This window comes from Cephus cinctus, unplaced genomic scaffold (genome assembly GCF_000341935.2).
Source record: "Cephus cinctus unplaced genomic scaffold, Ccin1 Ccin1_scaffold0468, whole genome shotgun sequence".
NCBI classification, from domain to species: Eukaryota; Metazoa; Arthropoda; class Insecta; order Hymenoptera; family Cephidae; genus Cephus; species Cephus cinctus.
This window is the reverse complement of record NW_014333144.1, coordinates 115,492-143,347: the sequence shown is the minus strand read 5'-3', so window position 1 is coordinate 143,347 and position 27,856 is coordinate 115,492. Positions and strand designations below refer to the sequence as shown.

The window sequence follows — 27,856 nt, the reverse complement described above, 5'->3', positions numbered from 1 at the left end:
AATATTGTGACAAAAATCGCCGCCAACATATTTAAATAGTGATCAAAAATAAAAATTGGCCTATACTAATTAAATGAGAAAACTTCTAATTCATTGAGACACTTTTCAATATTAAAATTTCAGCGCTCTCCTTTGATTAGATTTTTTCTGGGCCCTAATCTAGAAGTTTTTCAGGTGGTAGCGTAACAGACACTAATCTATATGTATGTATGCGTAGAAAAAATTATAAATCAGTCATTTCTCAGACGCAGGATTTCTGTTTACGCATAAAACCTTTGTATTTTTTATTCTTGAAACGTATTCAGAGAGTTTTTGAACATGCAAATAGTTATTTAAATTGAAAGTAAATTTAAACCCGATATATTATTTTAGTTGTAGAAATAATAATATCATCTTTAGAAGATTCATTATAAAAAAAAAAATAAAAATCCACAGATCTCGCACTTCGCGCAACCAACGGAGGACATACAAGATACAAGATTTCAAATCGAGATATAGGAAATTTGCGAAACATAGGAATTCTAGAAATTATCAAATTCTGTGTCATACATATATGTATGTATATATATATATATACCCCCGCTACTCTCACAGAAATGGCGCACTAACATTATAAGAATTTATGAGTTATGCATTTTCACAGAATCACGCGTTAGCAATATCAGAATTTCAAGTGTTACGTATTTTCGTAACGATTTTTGTGACCCATCATTTTCCCTGAGATACGGCCTAATAAACATCCTAATGTTAAAATGTAAAAGATTGTGTAAATGTTATGAATCTTTTTGTAATACAATTGGATATAATAAACATGATGGTGTGACCATATTTTTTCTATCATCTAATTATCGCTGACAACAACAATGCAAACATGATTCCGCTTAATATCAAAAAAATCATTTTGATATGAGAATCGTTGTGATCGCCCTTGCGTCATACTAATACGATAGAGACATATTATTGTTTATTAATAAAAGATCTTCACAGATACTTGTACGTCGCTCTAAGATAATGTCACGCCAATCGCTTGATTAATCTATGGCTCGGTGATCTAATAAATGATAGATTAGCTTTTAACTGTCAGAAAAATTTCACAATTCTTGTCAATTTAATGTGATAGCTACTGATATGAGATAAATAGTCCATTCAATCAATTAAAAAGCTACTCATAGATCTTTGCTCTGACGTTAGTAGTGTTATAATAAAGCTAATCAGAAAGTGATTAGAGATTTGTTAATTAGATAAATGATAAATACCTTGAACCGCACATAATGCTATACGCTCTACTCAATGCGAGTAATATGTTCGGTAGTTATTCTTCGATATATTTATATTCTATATTTATGAAGAATATTATTGCATTTAATTGTTATTTCATTTAATTAACCGTTTCTACGCGTTCTTAGCTTATTAACGACTAAGCCAAAGATTCTGGAATGTTGCACTCATGCCACTCAAGCAGTGTGTATACGCGGAGTGACTGAAGTATAGTCTCAAGCTGTCTTTTCTAGAAAATATAGAGCATAAAATTTATGCAAACTTAGACTACAGACTGTTGGATTGAGTGTGGTTACTTTTCTCGCAAGAATGCCACGCATAGCCTTGTTACCAGTAAAAAATCTAACCTCAGTAAAAAAAAAACATTTTTCGGACTCAGCACTGGAACACCCGAGGTCGAGTTCACCGTTAGGGCATGCCCCTGGCCTGTTTACAAAAAAGGAATAAGAAAAATGTTCAAGTAAGAAAGCCAGAAAAATAAATGCATCCAGATACACAATTTAGAGATTGTCATTAAATTTAAGTAATTTAAAGTAAAGAACAATTACGAATATGCATTTGGGGCAGAACAGAGCCAGTTAAATGAATACCCGCATATAAAATGATTCGAATTTTAATAGTTCTATATATAACATTATATGTATATCTTATGCGAACAAAAAACATAAGAAAGAAAAGTAAACATTTTTTTTAACATGACGTGCAAAATTGGGATACGAAGCCACCACCTCATGGAATACTTTAGATGTACCGTGAGGTCGTAGACTTATTGATTTAGGTTTTTGGCATTTTGGTTTGTCATACTCAGGTCCCTGACATGCTCGCCACTGTCTATATACAATAAATATTCTCGTTCTGTTCGCGTTTTTCAACTCCTCTATCGTCGTGTACGTGGCGCTAGTAGTGTTCTGCCAAGCTCGACCTGATCTTTCGCATTAAACGCATTTTCAAGGATACTGGGAAGAATACTGCTAGCGCGACGTGTATTGAAATTTCGTGACCATGGCGACGGACATTCGAAAAACCGATCCGAACAATTCATGCCACGGGACTGGTCATACTGAGTCTGCCATCTTCCTTTTGAAAATCTTTTCTTTATATTTAGATTCAAATACAGTAAAACCTTTCAATAACAAATCTTTCCACTTTCTCAACTTGCACTTGCGCAGAAATATCTAGTGTGAGTGAAAATGTGGGCTCAGAGATGTTGGGGTTAGCACAAAGATAGGTATACAGAAAATGAAGAGTTATTGAGAGTTACGATATTAAGAGGTCTTACTGTACTTTGAAAATCCCCGATAATCAATTTTCATATGAACTTAACGATTTTTTGAAAATTTAGTCTGCCATTTTAATCAGCCATTTTGATTTTGCACATTTTAATTTAAAAATTAAAATGTTTTAAAGTTTAAGTGTTAATCAGAAGTTTTTCTGACTACATTGAAATATTCGTTCCGTTAGGTTAGGTTAGGTTGGACATTATTATACATAATAATTTGCTCCAGTTTGCTAGAATTTTATTGGGGCGCTAGCATGAAAGATTAATAGGAGTCGGACCATGACGTAGCTGTTATGTTACGTTAACACACCTTTCTTAAAATTTACTACTTAAAAGAAATTATTTTGCCATATAGGTTTACGAGATAATCTTTAGATGCAAGTTGATTATCTTACGTCCTATCGAACAAGAAAGAAAAATATGCTTGTATTAATAGAAATGAATGATATTAGAGAATTACTGCCAAATTATTTCATACAATGATGTCATAAACTCCATCATATATTACGAATATTTTGAATAATTAAACTCAAAAAAAATATATGTATGTAGGAACCTTAAATAAAATGTTGATTAAATTAGCCCGTAGCAGGCGGGGTATAGGCGTAGGATCCATTCGATCTAGGTCAACATTTGAAACTTTCCCAATTGTGAAACCAAGGAAGAGCGCCTTGACACAATCAATTAATTCGACAAACCTTATATTTCAAAATTTTATCCTAAAGTAGAAGCCTGAAGCATGACAGATAAATTTTTTTCAGATTTTTAGAAAGACATTTTCGAATCTTTTTAAGCATGAGGTCCATTCGGCCACATCTGCGTTGTGCAAGAAAAACGCTACACTGTTCGAGTTAATACAACAAACAATATGAATTGTAACGTTTTGATAAATTATTTAAGATATGCAATTTGTATAAGTTAATTCAACAGAATATTTGTAAATTTTTAGACAATCACTTGCATCAACTTAGTGCTACGAGTCGTAGCCGTCTTACAAGTCTATCCGAGTATAGTGATTTTTGTTTGCAGCAATACTCTCGTGTTTCGTATTTTTTACATATTATATTGCCACATACTATACTCAATAAGAATTATGAATTTCTTAGTTATGACATCTTTTGGAAGATGTGTTTAAGTTGTCGCGTTTATGGCGTCTTTAAAGAGGACGACTTCAGGACGACTTTATGATATGTGTGTTTAACAGGGTAAATCAGAATCACATAAATGCAGATGTAAAAGTCTACTTTGAGAACTTTGAGCCGCTTTTATAGGTCAGTCATTTTGAGATTACAAATTCTGTTTGGACTCGGATTCAAAGACCCATAAATCTCCCTCGTACCAAATTTAAATCTAACTGAACAATAAATAATATACTTTATTCACGACTGAGCTATAATAGCCACTTTATTCCCTGAAAAGTAGGACTAAAGTAGCATTTTATTCCCGCATATTTGGTTTTCCCGCAAATCTTTGAATTTTTTTTTAATTTTGAAAATTTTAAAAATTTTTGAAAATTTTTCAAAGTTTTGATAAGGTGAAAAATTTAAACATTTTGAATTTTTTGAATATTTGAAAAAACGTATATTTCCATCACAATGACGGTGGCTGAGTAAGTCCCACTTTTCAGGGAATAAAGTGGTTATTATAGCTCAGTCGTGAATAAAGCACTATATGTAACACGAGAGTAAAGTCGATTATTCCCTCCGGTGATTTACTTCCCTTGCTTCGCTCGGGCACTAAACTTTCACCCGCGGGAATAATCAACGACTTTACTCCCTTGATGCATAATGTACTATTATTTCTCTTCGACAAGGTATTTCTTATACTAGCACCAAAAATAAATCCAATTTATATTTTAAAGGGAAAGGAATTTAATCATATTTTAAAGGAAAAATATAAATATCGAGGCAAACAGGATACGACTTTTTGAATCACATGGTTGTATATTATGCATTCGTTACAAACAAAACTTAAATCACCTCCTCATAATTTTTGTTGTAAATTTCACCCTAATTAGCAGCTTAAACCAAGCGGTATAACCCGTATTTTAGATAAAAATCACACGCGGGCATACATTCCTGTTTACAGAAAACTCCATAGAACATACGGTAATGTCTTATTTGCGTTAACGAATACCTAAATACATTTCGACATGTTTCACGCGGGGTGTTCGAGCCTAAAAAGAAGAAAAACGTTTGTAAACTGTGTATCACAAAATTTGTCATTAATTACTTATTCATTATCCCCTAATGAAATACTTTATTATTTTATGTGAATTGCTAATGGGAGAACGACACACAATATCCGTAACTCGAAAATAGCAAATCCTGTGTACCCGCCGGATTCTGCGTAGGGTAACCAGTAAAAACGTTTCGAGAAGTTATGAGAGATATGAACCATCGACACCTTCTTCGTTAGAAGCTTTATAAACTTAATATCTCGTATTGATCAGCCCTACTCCTACTTATTTTCGACTGAATTCTACATTTCATTTAGCTCAAAACCCTTTTTCTTGCGATTCTTATTGCAGCATTTAGACTGCAGGAAACTGATTTCGAATTCAAAGGTTGAGTAGATTTAATCCTGTAATGGCCGAAATGAGGCACTGATCCAATGACAAGGTTATTATAAGCCAGTGTTGAATTCATTATCGAATACGAAGTAAAAATTCCGAAATTAAAAATGGCTCAGTCAATGCAGCCCAATATAGGATATTTGTATGGGTAATTTTTTACATGGACGAAGCTGGGAGCAAGAAAATTTCGCAGCCAAAAATCTCTTTATTGATTATACGATAACAATTTCAAGTGCAGCGATGTCGTATAAACGTGATAGATGTAAAGCTTTTCCTGTATGCCCCCTTTTTTTTAATTTTCAACGGTTGTTCTGCGCAACACGAGGATCAAATGTAAATAGGAGATGGCACAGATATTGTGGGGTCGCTATGATAAATAGAAATGTTGTCACTTTCTAGATTCAGTTATATTTTATATGTTCTCTAAAGAATAATTACGAAATTCGGCTCCGCAGGTAAAGACATTTTATCGAAAGGCTTCAATTTTGTGTAATGAAATAAGTGATAGTGCTTTCTGTTCAAAGATTTTTGGGTGCGAAGTTTCCTCGCTTTCAGCCTCGTCTGTATGACAAATTATATGTAACAATAACCTGTTCCATTTCCTGTAAGGGTATTCTAGTATGGAGTCCTGATTTTTATCCTAAGTTTGTGAATTTACAAAAATACTATAATGTCTTTTGAGACGGGATTCTTTCGGCTACTACACGTTTCAGGTATCCACAGAAATTTTTTGATTGAAATTTTTTTTAATACAATCGCTGTTTGCCGGCCGACGTGACTCCATTAAGAAAAAAAAAAACCACATACAAACTGGTGTTCACGATTCCGGACGTTCTTTTCATCGGAAACAAGAAAAGACAAAACAATTCTTACTAAAATTGGGGGAAAAAATGAAAATTAAAAAAATGGCGCTACTTCGAAAATGGTGTATTCATTTTTACCTATTTTTTTCAACTTTAAAGCAATATAAAATAGAAATAAAAATCACTTCTACTTAATTCTAGTTTAGGCGATAGCCACACATCTGATGAATATGTGAGCAAAATTTGAGTGCAATTTAAAATACATTTTGAGATATCATGCAAACCAGTTTGAAAAAAGTGGTTTCGAGAAAAATACGTTTAAAGTTTTTCTCTGGGCGGAGCGTACGGTGAGACCTCTGCTTATGAGACCCTAAAACATTATTATTTGTTCGAATCCAGCAAAATCCTTTTACATGCCAAATACTTGTGAAAAATGCGGGAAAAAATCGATTCTTCTGACCCTTTAGAGTAGAATACCTCCTTAAACGAAAATTGGTATCTGAGGATTTTTGAAGTCAATGATATTGAATTCACTGGCAAACATTCAAAATTCACAACAAAGGACTCAATGTGGCCTACAAACAAATGAAACTACCATTTTAATTTTCAGTTTTGACATTGGATTTGAAATCAGTGATCTGCAAAACACGTAAGAACCAATTTTCGGTTCAATCGGATCAGTTGTTTTTTGGTCGCCTATTTTCGGAATTTAGACGTTGAATTCGAAATATCAAAATGTGTTACTTCTTGGGGTCGATCATTGCCCCATTTCAGCAATCCGCGTTATGGACACGATCTTGGTCATGAAAGAGTTAAAGGGTCTAAAACCAATTGCTGCCATTTTAAAAAACAAACATGATTCATACATACAATTTGGAATTATTAACACAGTATTGACGTTAGCAATAATTAAAAATTGAAGATTACATTATTACATGTTTCATCCTCTCACTTTTCAATAATACTATTTGAAACTGTAATGCAAATAATAATTTAACGGTCAAAGCTATACATATATGCATTTTATCTGGATGAGAGTTCATTATTAATGTGCCTATAATTAATAATTAATTTATGATTTCCTATTTTGCAGTTTTGGTATACTTGGCGGCCGCAGTTAAAATCGACTCATTGATATGAATATCTCTTTATAATAGTAATAACTATTACTACTAAAAAAAATAATACAAATTTCTACTGCAGCGCGACTCGGCTGAGGATTTCAGTACTCATTGCTTCTCATACTTGATTTATGCTCTTGAATTTGTAAACTTCACATTGTATATCTTTTATGTTTTTCCGCTTCGCGTAATGTCTCATTTTATTTTTTTCAAGTTTGTAAATAATTTAATATACATGATGTGTCTTTTCACTGCATACCATATGGCATTTAAGATCGCAATATATTTTCTCTCAGGACTTTCACCTTTCCTATAACGAATTTCTGTTTTTAACTCACTATTTCTAGCTTGTACTTGTACTTGTACATTATCTCCCAGATAATGGAACATTAAAAAATCTATAACCTAACTCACTATTGAAACAATATATACGGAATAGTGCGTTCTTTCCCATATGCGAAACCAGGTATGTAATTGTATGCACCCTTTCTAGTAAACAGGGTCAAAAGTCTTACGGCTTCAATTCAACATATAATAAAAGCTCAAGGTTTCCATGATGAAAACTGAATCAGTACGCTGATGGATTCATCAATTTTGTAAATATATAAAAATAAACAAAATTTTATAATAAAGTTTACGCAGCTGTTATACGTTATTACGGACATTTGTAATAAAACAATGAAAAGCCAAGATCAAACATGTATTAAAAACATACCACTCCATGGAGGTGCCTGTATTTCTATTTAGTTAAATGGTATGTAGTGATCTAAAAATTAGTATGAGACACTACTGGACTATTGTGAAAAAAAACTAATGATAACAATATGGAAAACAATTCCAGTTACGGTATTATTATATAAACCAATATGTATAAACTTATACACAACTAGCCTCACATTTGTAATGCCTACTGTTCTTTGTGCTATAAAAGAAACGGTACCAGCTGGCACAATGTAATTCGCATATACTCCTACGTGAACACTCATACATGCTCATTGAGCTGAAAATTCATGCCAATGTATGTATATGACCCTCCGTTTCACTAATACATAGTAAAGGACGTTACGTGCTTTAAGCTTCTGATTATGATAAAGATTAATTGGCTTGTCACGTGTACGTAAAATTGTATCTTCAAGATAAATTACCTTCTTTTGTATCGAATTTTTTTCATTGCCGAGACAATCAACAATCATGGAAACTGGCCACATAGAAGTTAGAATAATTCGTAAAAATCACATGAAAATACGCCATACGGCAATGCATAGCTTTATTCCGATTGTAATTTACCCGATTGCAAATGTAAACGTCGTTTGTTTTAGAATACTATGAACATATTGCTTACATATGCATCTCAACAGGTAAGGTAAAACATGATTCACAATTTCAAAAACAGTATGTTGTGCTTCTTCCTCTGTTCGTTGATTTACATAAATTAGCATATCCTAATCAAAGATTCAATCAAAACCAATATGAGAACTATGGTATGATGCAAGCGTCGATGATAAAGAAACAAAGATAAAACGATACAGGATTGACCTATCCATCTACAGATCCATGATAAAACTGTTAAAAAAATTCTAGATTTAAGGATCATCGAGCAAGATTACCGCTGAAACATCTCGCAATTTAAATATCCCGATGTTTATAAAACAATCAAAAATATGAATTATAATTGTCGATCAGGACGAATGATGCCAAAGTTCCGTACATGTATAGGTTGACTACATGCTAGACAGATAATTATCCGGAGGAGGGTTTGAAAGTAATTCTATCGTGAGAAAGTATCACACATCGGTGCGTGGCACGGCGACGCGTGAGAAACATTGCGGTATCGGTGTAAAAGAAAACGTTGACTTACCCTTAGGAAGTGGTATTTCAGTTTCAAAAACTTCCGGCTTTTTCTCTTCAACCTTAGACTCAGCGACTGTTCCATTTCCAGTGCCCGTCATGATGTCCCTGTTGCCTCCTTCAAATGTTAGACTCAATATCGTGCGAATCAGTAGAGCGCAGTGACGTGGTTGCTTCGTTTCACTGGCCCTGAACAGAACCTCACGATCCGTCACAGTATGACCGCTCCGTAACACTGGCAGAAAGGCGTGGGGACGCGCGACACTTAGCTACTTCCCGGCATGCACTCGCAAGCCAATCAACGCATGAATCTCCCTACCATTGAGTATTGGATTAACGAAGCAAAGTCCTTGTGATTTTCTTTTCTCTTTTCTGTCTTTATTTCTCTCATAGTTCCTGTTTCCTTCTATTAAAATCACGCGTTCGGTGTCATTTTTGGTGCCATATAAAGCCACCTTTACACAGATCAGGTTAATCTATTCCAGAGAAATTATTTTGAGAAATAGTAGGACTTATATAGATGCAGCTATCTCATACGCTGTAGGACATGTAACATACAACATGGGATACTCCTGAAATACAGTTAACGGTTATTACTGCAAATATCCGTATAGTTATAACACTGATGACAATGAATTCCTTGCAAATTCACGTAACTTTTTGTAGGCTTTATCAATAAAAATCGGCTGCACTATTTCCTCATAATATAAATATCAATGCAAAATCAGAGAAATATGCAATGATAATACTCTTTACTAAACTTGTCCGTGTGTCATTTCAGTGAAAGTTGATTCAACTTCATTTTCATGCTAGTTGAGTATTACGCATATGTAAGCTGTTTTATTAATGACAAAGAGATGAAAGTGCGCACCTTCATATAATATACTTTACTGCAATATTAAAAAGTAGAACGTGTTACTCTTTTATTCTCGTTTACTTTTTTAAAATCTTTAATTTTCTCAAGACACGCTTTTATCACTTAACTTGATTCAGATGCATACTAATTTCTCTAGATGAATCAATCTACCAATAAAAGTTTACGTAATATTTAATACATAGCAGCTATATCTATTTGATCTCATTTTACCTCTAAAGTTGAAGTCAAAATTTAGCCCAGCTCAGTCTAAATTGATTTGTACCTTTTAAAATAACCGATTCCAAACACTAATTACGTTTAATTAATGTTTCGCTTAAATTGAAACAGTAAAAATTGACTTTAGCATTATTTGATAACCAGCTCAATATATTTTTAGATTAGATATATATCTAAAATGGAATAGAGATGCCCGAGTGATCTAAAATACTAACGTTGAGAATGATAATGCATAAAAAGAATTATTGAATTAATGCGAAAAAATATTTGCATATTAAATACGCAGAATTCGTATATTCTGTCCAAGTATGAGTAATTAGCAGTCCGGATGGTCATACATTTGTACAGCACTACCTCGTTATAAGCAAATTTCTTCTCCGTTCCGCTCCGCTGAGCTTGATAGTTTCCCCCACTTAAACTCTGTGCATCAGACGCACCTAACTCTGGCGCAGACCTCTGATTATAAGAGAAGAAGCAATTGCGTAAAATCGTATGTGTTCACTGTGATACTATAATTCTTTTAGAATGAGAAGAGGTGAGGCTCACAGGCACCACTAATACATGCACGATTCTCAAACCTGTCACGCAGTAGTCGAGAAACGCGAATTTCATAGAATTGTATTTTCCTAACGGCCTTAACATTTACTTATAGCGAGATAGTATTGTATTTGCAATCGCTATAGCCAGATTTATTTAAACAACGTATGTTTTCGCAGTAAATTGAAAACGCACCCTTCGCACACCCTCCGCTATACCCATCACAAATTTCAGTCATACGTATCAATATTTCAATTAATCGCGATCGCTGCAATAAAGATATTAGATAAAGATGTACTTTACACATTTTACGAGGATACAACACTGGTCGCGTGAATGATAAGACCCATAAAAGAGGCTCGACTCACGTGTCAGTCACTGGTGCTTCACGCAAACTGCCTGTGTGCCATTATGACACTTCTTTGCTTCCTCGCTGGTTAATTTGATACCTCTTTTCTTAGTTCGCATTTTGACTGCTTTGTCTTTCATTCCTTTCTATTACATCTGATGAATCATCCTTTGACAAGAAGTACTAACCATGAATATTGCATACCCATCACAGTGAATATTGCATCACAGTCTACTGTGAGGATTTGTAGAAATCTTACAAAACGGAGGCACCCACTCTACTACGCACTTCGATATCCTTGAGCGTATGCCTCTGAAGCGTTTTTTCTTGCCCTACGTATACTTCAGCCGATGCAATTGTCTTGAAGATTCCTACACATATATCAACATTAAACTATTTTATTATTCACAATAATCCAAAAAAAAAATGTAAGCTGTAATGAATTCCTCGTAATATGTAACATTTTTTCTTTTTCTTCTTCTTCTTCCACGAGACATCATTAGGTACATAAATGAAGCACGTCAAAGCTTAGATATTTAGTTATACTTTCGGAATAACCACGTTTACATACAAAAATCTGGAAAATCAAAAAAATTTGACAAGGCCTCAATAGATTAGAAAAAGAGATGAAGCTTTATTCAATTCTCGGATCAATCCATGTCCACAGAGATATACCTAAATGGTAAACATCTGAACAAAATACCAAAGTTATCCTCGGTAGCCCAATAAAACAATAAAACCATGAAAACGTTTGCCGCCATTGATGAATTTGTTTTGCAAAGCAAGTGAGAAGCGGGATTTGCGTGCATCACTCACTCACAGAAGCAGCAGCAATTATTATTATTATTCAGGCATTTAGGTGTACAATGTTAATTATAAACATATGACTAACCAGCCTAGAATTGATTGCTCAGTTCAACTGTATTTAATGGCATTTTTGGGAGAATTATAAAATATTCTTTTGTCATATTGATATCTTATTGGTGACTTATTGGACTTATTGGATGTCATAGTATATTTTGCATTTCCGACAGCAGACTTACGCAGTCATTTCCAAGCTTAAGCCAAATGAGCTTCAGTGAATCATCTACTAACATATCTATCTTATCAACGATTTATGGAACCGTCGAAAGACTTTATTTAACACCTAGGATTGAAATACGTTCACGTGATTCGAAATACAAAATACTTGTACTTAGTAAACTGGACCGCGATACGCTGGTATATACTGCCTCTTCGCTATCAGGTAGCAGCAGTGATAATAATTTATGAGTGGACAAAAACGGAGAAAGGGGAACAAATAACAGAAGACGAGAATGATAAATGAACAACTAATGTATGGGAGTAAGACCGGCTGGCTGGCTACAGGAACGTCATATGTAATGAAGGGTTTGCGCAAAGGGGTAGCCATTATACGCGGATTCACCAAGAAATCCTCGGTATCTTCGAAACTATAATTAGAAAGTTACGTACATTATCCTTATGCGATGGCGTGTTTGAATATCCAATCGTAAATTGAGAATAATTTTTTTTCCATCTTATCGACATATGCCCCCTTAACATGACTTCGCCATCGATAATAATCGAAGGCCACATTATCTTGAGAACTTGGAAAACGAGCACAGCATCGGAAATTTTACGAGATCCATGTTAACCAAGCATGATTTCTGTGCTTCTTGGAGTTTTAATAATTAACGCGTGTCTCCCTGTTTCTTCAGGAATGGACGGAACTCTCCTGAAATTTCTTGTGGACGCGAGCATACTCTTTGCTCCTACGAGGATGACCGCCTTCTTGTGCATCGATCAAAGTGCGTCTCTAAAAACGTTGGCTGATGATTAAATTTCCAAGGATTCATAATATGTTACACTCACGAAATGTTTCGAAATGTCGATCTGACGTAGTTTAATCCTTTTATGATTTTCATTGAGCATGGTAAATTAGTGTATGTTCTTCATAAAATCATAAAATGATCTACGATAGACCACGAGCAACTTTATTAGCGTGTGTTAAGATTAGTTGCTATACCTTATGTGTAAAGTACAAGAAACAGCGATTGCATTACCGCGATTATCCATAAGAATTCACAAGGCGTATATTGTAAACGCTCGATTTGAGATAATGTTTTATGAGATAGTGCACGTGTTGATCAGATAGCCATGCATTATATTATCATAGCTTCCGTTGTTGGTATAATACTTTCGGAATAGTGGATAAAGTGTATCTAATAATCTCGGTTTTTAACAGAAGAGATAAGTGCTTTATTTTAAATCTTATAATTTTATATATTTAACAGATGATGCCTTGCATTTATTAAGAGCAATGTCAAATGCTCATTTATCATATGATATTAGAATATCTAATCACAATCTCGATATGAGAGTTTCCCGCGAGAATCGACATTACGTCTCGTTCTTACTCGACCTCAACTGCCCCGAGGCCATCACAATATTGCGGCAGGTGAGACAATGTTGAAACCAATTTTTAAGCACTTTTTGATAAGTCTAAATAATATGCAATAAAATCGCAATTTCCTATTAGGCGAACGAGAGTGCATTATTTGTAGGGCCGCTCAAATGGCTCATTCTACAAGATTTAAAGGATAGGAAGAAACAAAACGATTCATATCTAGATAGTGTCTTTGGAAACCTCGCAATCTTCCCGGACAGTGAGTTAGTATTGGCCCAAAGACTTGATAAAAATTCAACGAGATTACTCTCTCCATATCGACCGAGTCCTTATCATAAATTAATTATTGAGGAAATAGGATTATGGGATTTACAAAATGGAGTAACTCTTCTGAATCATGACGTGTCATCGAGAAGAAGAAGGAATCTTGCAAACACTCCGCTAAAATCATGTTTGGTGGTACGTTATAAACAATTTTATCTAGATTGAGCATATTGGTTTCATTATATCAAGTCGGACACATCTAAAGACATTATAAAAAAATGAACCGTTCAATCATATGAAGATTGATATTGATAGGAGATTAGCTAAACATTTAATTTCGGTCTATAAAGCCATTATAAGTAACGAATCGGTCAATCATGTGTTAATTAATATTGATGGAAGATTAGTAAGAGCAATTAAGTATGTCTGATAGAGAAAAAGATACAATTTTGACAGATGAACAAGTTGTCTTGTGTTAATCATCGAATTCTTCAAAATAACAGCCAACAATGTATACATAAAAGAAATAGTGATAACAGTTCAATATTTTAAACGCTATACAATTTATTTATAGATATAAATCCATCTTTTAGGTGACGGATCCTGATACAATAAATCATTTAACAGATTATCAGGACAAGCATTCAGATACTATCACAAAAACTAATTACCCATGGATAATGCACCTCGTCCGAATGATGAATGCTACGTGAGTATCAAGTAATGAGTTATATAAACTCCGTGTATCATACCACCGTGATCTTTATTATTATTTATTAGGATCTTTATTATCCGTACATATTGATTTTCATTTCCACTGGAAAAAAAAACCAGACTTTTCTTTACTTGAATTGGTTACTAGGAATTTTGACATCACAAATCGGAAATTTTATTTTGTACTATTTACAGAAACTGAGAACTTTTTGGGACTTATTCTAAATGAATTTGCTTCCTTATTAAATTTTCTGATTTATGAATGCATATTCCTCATTTTGTAAAGAAAGCGAATATTCTCGGTTGAAGAATAATGTAAAAAAAGAACTATGATAAATTGTCAAATCTGTAATTACATGATGTTTTTCACATATTACTCTCGAAATGAAGAGATTAATCCGACGTGCGCGAGGTTGCGTATGACACACCTAGATCCCGCCTTACGCTCTATGTTAAATTTTAACGTCTCACGCGTGCCGAATTAATTCTTTAAATATTGAAATGACGCTCCTAGCTTATCAAAAGAGAAATGCGTTAAGAATGAGGGATGCCAATATGATGGACGAAAATTTTGAATTAATTATATATTTTCGTAAAATTTTAAAAAAATGTTTTTGAGGTAAATCAAGTTTTGCTGTAATCTATGTATTTTCTCAACTTTTAACGTGTATTAAAAATTTGGAATTTTTAAAATCTAAAAATATATTAAAATTTAGCGACCTTAGCCCATTATCCTATAAAATGAGAAATATGGTCAGAGACAATGTAATCTAGTCACGGTAAGTATATATTGTGACAAGGTGAATTATTATACCCGTCGGATCCTCGATGTGAACACACCTTGGTGGGTTAGTCATGTAGAATGATTTAAGCCTTGTGTAAAATACACAAGGCACATAACTTTATTGTACATAATAAATTTCTATACGTGTAAAATAATTAAATTACAGTACAGAATTATTTATTGTAGAACGTGTCGTGTAGAATCCGTGAATATACACTACCGGTCAAAAGTTTAGGTTCACCTCGCCTTCTTTGTAACGCTCCCATGACTGCAGTTTGAGAAACATCACATTTAGAAGCAATTTTTCGCGTTGAATAACCTTCTTCGTGTAATGCCGCAATGACTGCTCGTGTCTCTACAGTCAGCTCTGCTTTTCGACCCATTTCTCTACAATTGACACATAAAATATGTAGTTTTCTTCACATTTCGATAATGAGATGATATTTGTCGAATTATGTCAATTTAAATATAAATTTTTCTTTAACAGTAACGATTTTCAATATGAACAATGTTCTACTTACCTTTTTGTAAAGAAAAATATGAAAAACAATTGGAAATATAACTTTTGGAAAGAGCTCCCGAGCACTAAGATGTTACGCGTAATATGCACTAGACGCATCGAAAGAATGCAACCTGTCATAACAAGTTTGTGCTCGATCTACGCGATCTACACTCTGACCAGTCGCGTGTATCCACTTCTTATAGGTAAGACGCGCGTGCTTGACAAAATTCACTGAGTAGCCGACTTAATTGTGTAGAATTCAAAAATAAAGCAAGTGAACTTAAACTTTTGACCGGTAGTGTATAATATCAATTTTTTGTATGATAAACTCTTTGAAATTATTTGTTTAATACCTACACGCGGTGTACAATATTCGTGTGCAATAATTGAAATGTATACATGTCTCGCAAAAGGCTATGATACCTTTACGATTCCTATAAAGTGACATGCATTGTCTGGGATCTTCTAAATTTGTAATCGTGAGTAGTGTCATTGCATGTAATACCAATAAATAATAAGTTAGCACATGCAGTACCCTATACATGCTCTAGAAAAATTTTCAAATTTTTTCTAATCTGACGCAGAGTGACTTTCTCCATCGCAAATACTTGGGGGTACCGAAGTAAAAACGGCTCTTGGAGCGGCATGATCGGTCAGTTAGCCAGGGGTGAAATCGATATAGGTGGAACGGCGACATTCTTTACAGCTGAGCGTATTGGGGTAGTGCAATATATTTCACTCTACACTCCTACTAGGTCAGTAAATAAAATATATGAGTAATTTTCATGTATCTGACATTGTTAATATTGTTGGATACAGAGCTAAGTTTATTTTTCGACAACCACCATTGTCTTTCGTCAGTAATGTCTTCACACTGCCATTCCGACGATCCGTTTGGATTGCTATTGGAGTATTTATGATCTTGATATTTTGCTTACTCCATCTGACATTGAAATGGGAATGGTTCAACACCTCGGCAGAAGAAAGAGTAAGACGTCATTGGTCAGGGAATGTCTATCAGCCAACTATGAGCGACAATCTCCTCATTCTTGTCGGCGCTGTATCTCAACAAGGTATTTCTAGTTATCTTAAGAAGCTCTTACTACTTATTGTTAGTAAAATTCATGAATAATTCTCCCTTTTCCACAGGTTCCTCTTATGAGGCCAGAGCAATACCAGCTCGTATTATTATTCTCATGTTACTTGTGGCTACCCTAAGCCTTTACGCTTCTTACACGGCTAACATAGTCGCATTGCTACAGTCCACTACTGATTCCATTACCACTCTCGATGACTTACTACACAGCCCATTGAAAATTGGAGTTCATGACATTGTATACAATCGCTACTACTTTGAGGTGATTTATATAATTTTGCTTATTTATTCAGAAACTCTACACCAAATTTTAAGCAATTTAAACAGTTCGTAATGTAAAAGTTCGAATACGAAGTAATCATTTTCTGTCATCTACTAATAATGAGGATCAATCATGTATATACAACATATCGATATTCTGGATTTCCCAGTTAGCTGACAGAAGTCGACACAACTTGACACAAAAGTGAATTATTGGCCATTTCAAAATTGTACTGTTGAAGCCAAAAACAGACTGTGTGTGCTGAATTGGACTGATTTAACTTACCTAAATGGGAAAATACAATATTACTTCATTATATATTTCATTTGTAGTTGGAAACGTTCCATTGGGTACTAACGAGCAGCTAGTTTATATAGATTTATTCGAATCTTATGAAAATGGAAAACCGAAACCATATATTTCACCTCTCGCTTAACTTCTTAAGGCCTTATCGGTTTTTTCGTTGTTGAGTACAGTGCCCTGATGCATTATGCAACACTTACAGCGTTCCGCGATTCAACAAAAGAATCCAGCAAACAGTCCCAGCCCAGTCCCAGTGGCAACTATAGATGCAATTGTATTTCAATATATATTCATAACAATGCCATCAGATTTCGATGCCTTATGACATCAATATCTTCACTTGATATAGCACATGCAAAGATGTACACGCATGTAACATTATTCGACATAATAACTAACATATAGTAAATTTCTACTCAACACTATGACCAATCACTTTTGACAGACATAAAGATAAAATTTGAAAGATATCCGTCTTCAAAAAACATTAGGTAATTTTTATGTTACACTAATATACTCATTAAAATATACCACGCAAAAGTATTAGGGTAAATGTCTCTATTTTTCACCGTTATAAGACCGACCCGACTGGGATATGGCATTTTCGACAGCTATAAACTAAATCGGACTGTTATTTTCACAGCGCTGTATAATCATATTAATATTTTTTAATGTTTGATTCAACCCATTCATACAATTAAATTGGTAGGTAAATGGAAATAAAGACACGGTTGCTAGTTCCGCCTTTACTGTGCCAAATACCGACCAGCCCTTATTACTATTCATCTTTTCCACTGCATACAGGACGGCGATTTCAAAATTTAAAGTCCAAAATCGGTTTCACCGACCTCCAAAATCCTTAGGATATAAGAGTTCTGAAGAGCTCGCGAGCGTACGACGAATCCCGCCAGAAAGACATCAGGAAACGAAGGGGCGGTTTTGGTAAACATACAACCGAACGTTATTGAAACGATTAAGCCTCTTAATTAATAAATAAAAAGAACTTTCGAATATTTAGAAAGGCAAATTGAAGCAAAATAGTGCCGCTTTAATGAGAAATTGGTTGCACTGGCATAGGGATGTGTTCACCCCTTAAACGACGTTTTATTCAAAAATGCAAAAACATGTATCTCCTATTTTTTTTTAGTACTTTCAAATGCAATTGATTTCATCAAAATCGAATAGATAGTTTTTTGTTATAAAAATTTCGCACTTTTCAACCCCTATACACTTTTATGCATTCACCCCACCAGAACCAACCAGAATGCATTTTTCATTATTCATCATGAGGATTATCCTTCAATTGATTCTATTTAAATATCTCGACGGGAAATATGCGAATCTGCGAAAACCGCCCTCGAGGAGCCCAACTTCGGGGGTTGATTTCAACCTCTAAAACCGTTTTTCGGCCGATAAAAAAACCACGTGTCTTTTACATTTTGATGGAGAATAATATATTTAAAAACGAACAAAATCAGAGGACGGCACCTAAAGTACCTTCCTTGTTAATGCAAGCGAAATTATTGATTTATTAGTTGTGTTAAGTGAATGTCTGTCGAATGATCGTCAGGTTGAAGCACTGTTCAGAACTCGATATCCGAAGCGGCGACATCCGAATATAGAACCATAATCACTAGACTGAAGCATAGAGCTCGCCGAGGTGTTACATCGTACAATACAAGAACTGTTAAAATTAATGAAACTCTCGTCATTACGGGATTAGAAGCAGTTTTTTCAAATAAACGGATTTCTTTGCCGAAAATTGAAGGTAGTACTGGTGTATGTAGGTCTACGGCTACCAGAATCTTACGGTCTCATCGAATGCATCCCTATTATGTGCAATTAACACAAGAACTTATATTCGATGATTATAGACTCAGAATGCACTTTTGTAGATGGGCTGAGCGACAGATTCAAAAAAATCCATGTTTCTTTGATTGTATACTTTTCAGCGATGAGTGCATGTTTAAAAATACAGGCGAGATAAACCGACACAATTGTCACTATCGATCCAACAAAAATCCGAGGTGGTTTAGATAGATACCATTGTTATATCCCAAAACGGATCTACTCAAGTAAATGCAATGGGTAAATTCTTTTCGGCACATGGAACTTTTCGATTGCCTCATGTAATTCCTGGAACGCTGAGTAGCAGGCCACGCGCTCACACTACATGTCAGCGCGAGGAATGAAGCAAGACTCTTTCTGCAAGATCATCAATATTGCGGTGCATTATCCCCAAAATTGGAGCTAAGGCACCTACAGTATTCGGAACCAATAGGTAGTCTTTCGCGAATCCTGGCAACGGACGGAACTCCTCTAGGAGTCACCGTCTAAATCATCGAGTCTTGCTTGTTCCTCCGCTGATAGTATTTTACGTGCCTTCGGATCCTTGTGACCAAGCCTTCCCACCCGAGGGCCAGGGAAGTCATCGCTGTGAGCGTTCGAGTAAATCTATCGCGAGTATAACAACGGGCGACGGATTGCCACAGAAAGAACTCAGTGAAGTGAAACATCAACTCTTTTAAACCTACCAACCACTGTAAGTCAATCTATTTTACCTACAATAAAACATCAATCCGTATACCTACACGTCGCTCTCATTCGTTGGCATTACATCTCCCACTTCCACAGGAAACAGATACGCCTAGCGTTAAATGGTAGCCCATAATTAGATATATCTACGCCCTAGCAGTTTCACTAGCTAAGGCTTAACACCATATCAATATGTTTGGTCTGTTAATGTTTCGTGTGGAATTCTGAATGGATACATTGTTGGACCCTTTATGTTTGACCAAAACCAAAACGGTCCATCCTATTTAACTTTTTTACAGACCGAGCTATCCACGTTATTAGACGAAGTTGATTAACGTACAAGAACACGAATATAGTTTTAGCATGATGGTGCTCCATCATCTTATGCACATTCTCTAAAGGATTTCTTGGATCGTGCATTCCATTTTGAACATTTAGAGCATCGCTAGAGATTCAAGAGATTCCGCTCTTAGACTTCCACGACAAGGCCTCAATCTATAAATTTAAATCCTAATTACTTGGGAATATCTAGACGGAGTTTAATCCGCAAGCACTCACAAATTTCAGAAAAATACGCGCTACATTTTCTTATAACAACAAAAAATTATATTCCATAAAAAAAAACCCAGGGTAGCATCCCACATCTATAAATGAGATGGATATAAAAGCGTTCACATACGCGAAAAATCGACACCTTTGATTCCACAAAACTTTAATCTCAAACGCATTTTCATATCTTGCTTAGTAACAAAAATAACCAAAATGTAATTTTTCAGTGAAACACTCTGTATAATAAATAATTTTTTAATGCCAGATAACAAATTGTCGTTTACGTGTCGGGCAAGGAGGACAAGCAGGCATTTTGCTGTACCCAAAATCTGATTATCGAATTCAAAAAAGAAATCATGATTCCCGACGATTTTTTATCTCCATTCATTTATTGGACCGTAATAAATCATTCAGAGTGTGTAATTTTATTCTTGCTGACGCATTCTACAACAAAGTACCGACATTCAAAGAGATCAACATTTCTTAACCTCACTCTTAAGAATACCCAAATAGGTAACACGCGTATATAGTGGGGATATATCCATCGTATTTTACATATGTATATACTCAAGATAATCGAAATACATATTGGCATATTCTAAGAGTATGCTGAGGATGATCCAATGTCCACAGTTTTTCCAATCTTAAATTGTATTGAAGATATCAAACAGCGTGTTCTCGAGATATTCTTACCCAGACAACACAAAGAATTTTCAATTCTGAGTAAGACATCTTAAAAGTTAATCAGAATGTGCTTCAGCGGCAGAGCTCGTAAAGCCGACAGTCAAAATAACAAACATACATCTTTTTTATTTATTATATCATTCTGTTTATGTTTTACAGACATTTTTTATTAATTTATCTGATTCAATCGCCTGCGTGATGCAGCCATTTCTTAATCACGTTTTGAAGAGATGATTCATATTATCAAGATTTCTGGAATTTTTGCATGTGCACAGTGCTCTCATTATACTGTTCTATGAACACTCATGAACTGCTAAGTATTTAATCCCGAAACGATACAGACGAAATACGAAACCTTAGTACGAATTTGCACCTATGTATAATTGAAGGGTTAATGGTCAGATCTTATAGCAATACAGTATACACATATGACATATTAATTCTTTCTTCTTGAATTATATGTGTATATATATATTGTAACGTGGCGTTACAGAGCTGGAGGGGATACCACCTAGGAATGACCGAAAAATAAATACATAGGACTTTTCAGGTCGGACAGTGGGTTCGGTGGCACAGTGGTAAGTGCCCGACTTGGCAGTCCGAAGGTATCGGATTCGAATCCCGATCAGAACTCCTAATTTTTCGGAAATTCCTAGCCCTCTAGCACTCCCTGGCTGCTCTGTGGATAAATTAATTATAGCGGAGACGAGCCGGGCACCAGCTATGTGAACTTGGCACCCGACTTTGGAAAATCAAATTTTTTGTTATAGACTTATAGATTTAAGTATGTAGTTGTTTGTAGTACCAATTTTTTAGTTTGTAGTAGACCCAAAAAAAAGTTATAGCTTCATAAAAAAGCCCATCCACCGACTTTGAAAAAAATAAAATCTAATCACTGATTCCTGCAGAGAATCGTTTCTAGTTGATTGTAGTGAAAGAATTTCCGTTTGTAGTAGCATAGAAAAAAAGTTAGAATTTTTTTTTTTCTTCAAGTTATTTGTAGTCGTATATAAGCAGTAGCTTCGTTTCGTTTGTAGTTGTTTATAGTAACGTCTATTTTGTTTGTAGTTGTTTGTAGTAGATTTGTTTCGTTTGTAGTAATGTCTATTTCGTTTGTAGTTGTTTGTAATGACATTCTTTTGTTTGTAGTTACTACAAATAACTACAAACGAAACAAAGCTACTACAAACGAAATAGACGTTACTACAAACAACTACAAACGAAACGATGCTACTAAAAAACGAAATAAGCGTTATTACATACAACTAGAAATAGTCTTAGAGCCAGAGTTCGTAATATATTGACTCATTAGTTTTCGAAAAGCTAATAATAAGATAAATGCTGCTACAAACAATGGTAAACGATGTTAGAGCAAAGGCTCGTAGTATATTCATTACACGTGAGTTTCTGAAAAACTACAGTGGAAATGAATGTAACTATGATGATACGACTACAAACGACTTTAAAAAAAAATTCTAATTTTTTTCTATGCTAGTACTAACGGACATTTTTTCACTACAATCAACTACAAACGATTCTCTGTAGGAATCAATGATTACATTTTATTTTTTTCAAAGTCGGTGGATGGGCTTTTTTTTATGATGCTATAACTTTTTTTTGGGGCTACTACAAACGAAAAAATTGGTACTACAAACAACTACATACCAAAATCTATGAGTCTATAAAAAAAAATTGATTTTCCAAAGTCGAGTGCCAAGTTCACATAGCTGAGCAATGCCCCGAGTATTCTGAGTATGAAACGAAATATATGAGGTCCCAACCCAGTCCACAACTTTTATACAGGTTCCAGCATATCTCCCGTGTCCATTGTGTGTATTACCCATCAGATATAAAGTTCCATAAGGCTGACTCTCTTTACTACTTTCTCCTCGGTGTAACATATAACGTCTGATAGCTTGCAGCAAAATGTTCATTACAGATGAAAGTAAGTCAAATACAAATTTTTAAATGACATTAATTTTCTCATTTATGTATTTGTCCGCTTCAGTGAGCTTTTGTTTATACTTAAACACTGAAACTGTGCCTGAATGCCGAAGTGTTTGGTGGAATTCTGAAATTTATATGAAAAAAGACCCTTAACACTGATGATGACATTTAAGTTCTAAAAAATCGTAAATTGTGACAGTCTGTAATGGCTATATGCGTATTACACTGCTACATGTTAATGAGCATTTGTAAAAATGTATATATACAATAAATATCTGTTGATACTTACACGAACAATACCGATTGCACGAGTATAATGCACCTGAATTTTCATATATGTATACTCATAATTTCACTCTTTATACCCAATTTGTCCTATCGTTTTCCATGTTCTTCAAATCTTCTTATGTGCAAATATTTTTAGCCCCCATTGAGAATGGCCAAATGTTTCGGCTCATCATTCCACATATCTAAATATTTTAACTTATAGATCTTTTGAAATTCAAGTCATCATTTCTTATGTCCAGATATTTTAAATTGGTCTTATTAAACATTTTTTGATCAAATAATCTGGTCCGTCATTTCGGACATCATGGCACATTGAATCATTGGCTTTTATACCCAAAATCCTCAATGAGAACATCTTAATAGTTCAGATTATCGCCCCTAGACAAAATAATATTCACAAACACATATGTATACTGAATGGCATCAAAGGTCAGAAAAAGCTTGTCGAATACATATTATTATCAATAATTTATCTCCAACATACATATAGGTTACGGCAAATCATTCTATTAAGTATACTCCAATTTCATAGCTGAGATTCTTTGAATGCTCTATCACCTCTAGCAGAATGGGTGTCTTATTTGAATAGACTGTTAGTCACAGCAATTACTATGTATAGTGGATTTATTCTTTCCAGGTATCTTTTATTTTGGGAGTAACAGACCTGTATGAAAAATATGCTATAATAAATAATTCGTTATTGCAGTACATCGATACATTAACTCTTGTACATATAACTGTTCCTTAAATGACGGGCATATAGGCTATTACGACGCTTTTAAGAACATTATATGTATATCTTACTTATTATTAGTGAATGCTGATATATCGAATCACACTTGTTTTAATCAAATAATACTCCGAGTTTCTTCTTGTCGTTTCAGTCCTTTCAAGATCCTATAAGGAAGACAATTTACGAGCAGAAAGTGGCTCCAAAAGGACGAAAGTCTGCGTGGATGAACTTGGAGGAAGGCGTAAGTCGCCTGCGACAAGGACTATTTGCATTTCATGGAGAACTCGGCTCTGTGTACAAAATAGTTCAAGAAACTTTCAATGAAGACGAGAAATGTGGTTTTCAAGAAATTGACTATTTAAACGTTCTCGACCCATTGATAGCCATTCAAAAAGAATCTCCTTATCTTGAAATTATACGTATAGGGTATGTAGTCAATGCACATTTTGATCTAAGTCTATGAGTACCGTTATAGTCGTGATAAATTGAAGTCCAACTTTCAGAGCCCTTAAGATACATGAAAATGGCTTGCAGACCCGAGAGATAAGACGATTGTACACGAAAAAACCTGTATGTCATAAACATGCAAGTTTTGTAAGTGTAGGTTTGACTGAATGTTACGCCGCGTTTATCACACTTAGTTACGGTACTCTCATCGCTTTTACTATTTTCATCCTAGAAATCATATGGTATAAAAGGTACATATTATTTTATATGCTATATGTATATTGAAATTTTCTTTTAGTATGGTTTTATGGTGTTTTTGTTGCAGAGGAATAGTCGAGGACGTAGTACAGCCGTTTGATTACGTAAAATAAATAAAGTGAATCCAGAAACTTTTCTGGAATTATCTAAATTATCTGATTAAGCAGTTAACTGTAGCTTTTTTAGAGATGTGTTAATAGAAAATATTCTATTATTTACAGTATGCACAACAAATTCATATGTCACATCAAAATAAATTAGTACTAGGCTTAGTATTATAATAAAATAATTTACATCTTGGCAGGCAGAAAGTGTTGATAATAATTTTTTGTGAAGTCCATCATTAAATCCTGAGTACACTCTGGTAAATCTTCTGTACAGGTGGCAGGACTACCCGAAAATCTAGTAAATGAAGGTACTACAGTTTCTGGTGGAACAACAGCGCCATCTTCAATGTAGCAGCAATCCTTCAAAATGCATCTCCTGCCCTAAAATGTTATATTAAACACAGTAAAAAATTCTATCAGGACTGTATTCTAAAATTCAATGGTAATATTTCCAGAAATAAAATCCTTCTTAGATAGATATATGGGTGATTCCATTCTAACAGTGATTATTAATGTCCTGTACTGTTTACTCTCACTGGTTATACATTAACAGTGTATTCATAAAATTTTTGTATTAATACGATTCTCGTGAACATATTTCATCACTTTTTCTGTGTAATATAACTTGCAGTCTAGAGAAAACCTACAGTATATCACTTAAATGTCAGTACTGTGTTATGTCCATTTCTAAAATTTACCTATAAATTCATTATTTTCTTTGTCGCAATAAACAATTCAAACCAATTACCCCTAAATCCTAATGAATATAATCAAACTTTAAAAAATTGACCAATTTTTTGTCAATATATTAATTCAATATTAAATTCTGGCTTAATAACTTTTGTCCTTAGATTTAAGCGGATTTTTGAATTAGAAATTGTATGACTCGTGCACCATCTGCCTCGAGATTAATGAAACAACTGGTTAACCATATTGAAAGTATGTTACCTGAGTAATATTTAAAAACATAACGCTGATGGAATTGTGCAACAAGTTTGTGTCAATTTAAAAGTCAATTTTCAAAAAGGTGTGTCATAAATTGACTTGTCAGTACCATGGTACTGGTAAATTTAGTTAATTATTGATTTTTTGTATCATAAGTAATGGATTTTTGTACTTATTACTAACCTAAATAATACCGTAATTCGATATTATCAACTTCATAATCAAATAATTACAGTTGCTAATTGAATTTAAAATGTTAGTACCGTGGCTGTCAGTACCACGTGAATAGTATAAATATATGTAATTATTAATATAACTATTTGTAGAAGTTGTAGCAAAATCCTTTCGGACTATCATTTTTATAATAAAATAGAGTAATAATATGCATTAAAAAAAAAGAAAAGTTTAATTATAGAATTGAAAAATTTTTAATAAAAAAAGTAACAGAATAGAATCACCCATATATAAAAGGAAACATAAAACCCTTGTTAGGTATATATAAAGAAGAAAATATATGACAATGTTGACAACAGGCTGAGAAATTTAAAATACAGTCAGGATAAGAAATCATGCGTCTGATAATAAAAAAGTACGTACGATGACAGCATTCTTTCCAATATACACATATGAACCTACAACTGCTGCATTCACAACAGCTCTTTCTCCAACAAAAACGTGGTCACCCATTTGCAGTGGGAAAAAGGCCACTCTGTAAATAAAATGTTTATTCTATAATAAAGGAACTTGTGATTTTAATGACAACCTATTCATAATTCTTTTGGACATACCCTTTACTGAATTTTTTAAAAGGTGGTCGAATAACAACATTTTTGCTAATAATGCAGTATCGTCCAGTTCTTACATTAGCCAGATCTCCTCTAATAATTGCATCTGACTGCACAATGACTTTTCCATGTAAAACAATATTCTGAGAGCCACATAGTACAGTCTGCCGGCTAACCTTGTTTCCTGACGCCTACAATATTATATGAGCTCGTTTAACAATTCCCAGCCAGCGGTATCACATTTTCCTACCGTTTCAACGTATTCATTCTTGTCGTAATAGATATCTTGCGGCTCCATGATAAAATAATTTCGTATTTACAGAAAGAAATGTAATTTTTTTTAATGAAAATCTTTGGAACTCAGTAGCTTTTGCAGGTGAGATCAGGGGGTGACACTCCAATGGGCTATAGTGAAACATAGATTAGTGATATAACCTCCCAATCAGATGGCGCAACGGTGGCGTCCGCATGTGCATCAATGCGCAGTCGCCATTTTGCAGAAAATAAGTTTGTTACCGGCGTGTTCCGATATACCCTGGCAGCGCTGCCAGTACTGCAGATTTCATTCCGATATTGGAGTACAGTGCACTGCGGCAGTGCCTAGTAACTTTCATGACATCATAAGTTTCTCCCATTTTTTCACTATAAGCGCCTGAGCTCCCATAGGTAAGGTACTCCCAGCAGAGATGAGTAGGGAGATTGCCAATGAGCCTGTTTTTGTTGGTCTCAATTTTTCTCTGATTTCGGCGCGCCACCTTAGCGGAGGGCCCTCGAAGCAGTTCCACGTTTTTGATTGGTCGTGTATATATAGTAATACTACGCGTGATAATCTGGAGCTGTGTTTTGGCGCGTCGACGCGCCACCTGAACGAGACTCTCGAACTAGTTCCACGTTTTTGATTGGTCGAATGAATTCGTGTGTTCCTCGAGATCCGCGATTTTAAACCGGGTGAACACTCAAATAGGGAGTCTTGTATCCACCTTTTTTTTTACACATTATTACATAAACCGTAGTAATAAGGTAGTCAATACCCTTAATATCCATATGAAGCTCTGGAAATAATAGAGTAAGCAAATAAAACTTAAAAAAAACTCTCGAACGTGGGTAACTACAGAAATATAAGTTTGCTAAATAATATACCACAATGACTCGATGGCACACGTGTTTGCTGCTGAGTTAACGTGCGAGAGTCTCGGGTTCGAAACTGAGGTCTTACCCTCTCTTTTCTTTTAATTATCAACTATGCTTCTTGGTTTACCTAATTAACTGAAGAGTTATGAAATACATGATAATACTAATCTACAAATATTGTATTATATTACATCGTATACATCCAATAAATTGGTACATGAATCAGCGAACG

The 27,856-nt window shown here is 34.4% G+C and overlaps 3 protein-coding genes across 13 annotated transcripts in view; 1 reads left to right on the top strand and 2 right to left on the bottom strand.

Moving 5' to 3' along the window:
- The window catches only part of LOC107268097 (putative inorganic phosphate cotransporter), a 39,089-nt gene extending 29,918 nt beyond the window's left edge, over positions 1-9,171 (bottom strand). The window contains exon 1 of one of the 3 annotated variants that reach the window (XM_025085370.1): positions 8,915-9,171. Coding sequence is in view for 1 of the 3 variants with exons in the window: in XM_015740500.2 (XP_015595986.1) it covers positions 8,915-9,005 (91 nt within the window). In the remaining 2 variants the exon portion in view is untranslated. The remainder of the gene's footprint in view (positions 1-8,914) is intronic. The other 2 variants (XM_015740500.2, XM_025085369.1) reach the window with 2 other exon arrangements.
- LOC107268096 (probable glutamate receptor) overlaps positions 1-25,177 on the top strand; it is a 35,494-nt gene extending 10,317 nt beyond the window's left edge. The window contains exons 1-11 of one of the 8 annotated variants that reach the window (XM_015740494.1): positions 10,508-10,532; positions 12,602-12,691; positions 13,178-13,341; positions 13,423-13,749; positions 14,148-14,263; positions 16,139-16,309; positions 16,374-16,627; positions 16,704-16,912; positions 24,103-24,377; positions 24,455-24,649; positions 24,724-25,119. In XM_015740494.1, coding sequence (XP_015595980.1) covers positions 10,523-10,532; positions 12,602-12,691; positions 13,178-13,341; positions 13,423-13,749; positions 14,148-14,263; positions 16,139-16,309; positions 16,374-16,627; positions 16,704-16,912; positions 24,103-24,377; positions 24,455-24,649; positions 24,724-24,769 — 1,857 coding nt within the window. In that variant the 5' untranslated portion in view covers positions 10,508-10,522 and the 3' untranslated portion in view covers positions 24,770-25,119. Of the gene's footprint in view, positions 1-10,507; positions 10,533-12,463; positions 12,692-13,177; positions 13,342-13,422; positions 13,750-14,147; positions 14,264-16,138; positions 16,310-16,373; positions 16,628-16,703; positions 16,913-24,102; positions 24,378-24,454; positions 24,650-24,723 lie in introns of those variants that run through there. The other 7 variants (XM_015740495.2, XM_015740492.2, XM_015740491.2 and 4 more) reach the window with 7 other exon arrangements.
- On the bottom strand, positions 23,656-26,898 carry LOC107268098 (dynactin subunit 5). 2 transcript variants are annotated; one of them, XR_003059792.1, is made up of 5 exons: positions 26,744-26,898; positions 26,497-26,684; positions 26,306-26,417; positions 24,023-25,144; positions 23,656-23,882 (listed from the first exon to the last, which is right to left on the bottom strand). XR_003059792.1 is itself a non-coding variant. In XM_015740503.2 (4 exons), the coding sequence occupies exons 1-4, from the start codon at positions 26,789-26,791 to the stop codon at positions 24,947-24,949; spliced, it is 546 nt and encodes a 181-aa protein (XP_015595989.1). In that variant the 5' UTR covers positions 26,792-26,898; the 3' UTR covers positions 23,825-24,946. The 2 variants fall into 2 exon arrangements, 1 of the variants encoding a protein (XP_015595989.1); XM_015740503.2 differs by having other exon boundaries at positions 23,825-25,144.
- Between the last annotated feature and the right edge of the window lie 958 nt (positions 26,899-27,856).

Coding starts and splice junctions, on each gene's coding strand:
- LOC107268098 (XM_015740503.2), bottom strand. CDS start 26,791: ATGGAGCCGCAAGATATCTATTACGACAAGAATGAATACGTTGAAACG. Junction 26,418..26,496: donor TTTAAAAAATTCAGTAAAGG/GTATGTCCAAAA, acceptor TTTTATTTACAG/AGTGGCCTTTTTCCCACTGC. Junction 25,145..26,305: donor TTGGAAAGAATGCTGTCATC/GTACGTACTTTT, acceptor ATAACATTTTAG/GGCAGGAGATGCATTTTGAA.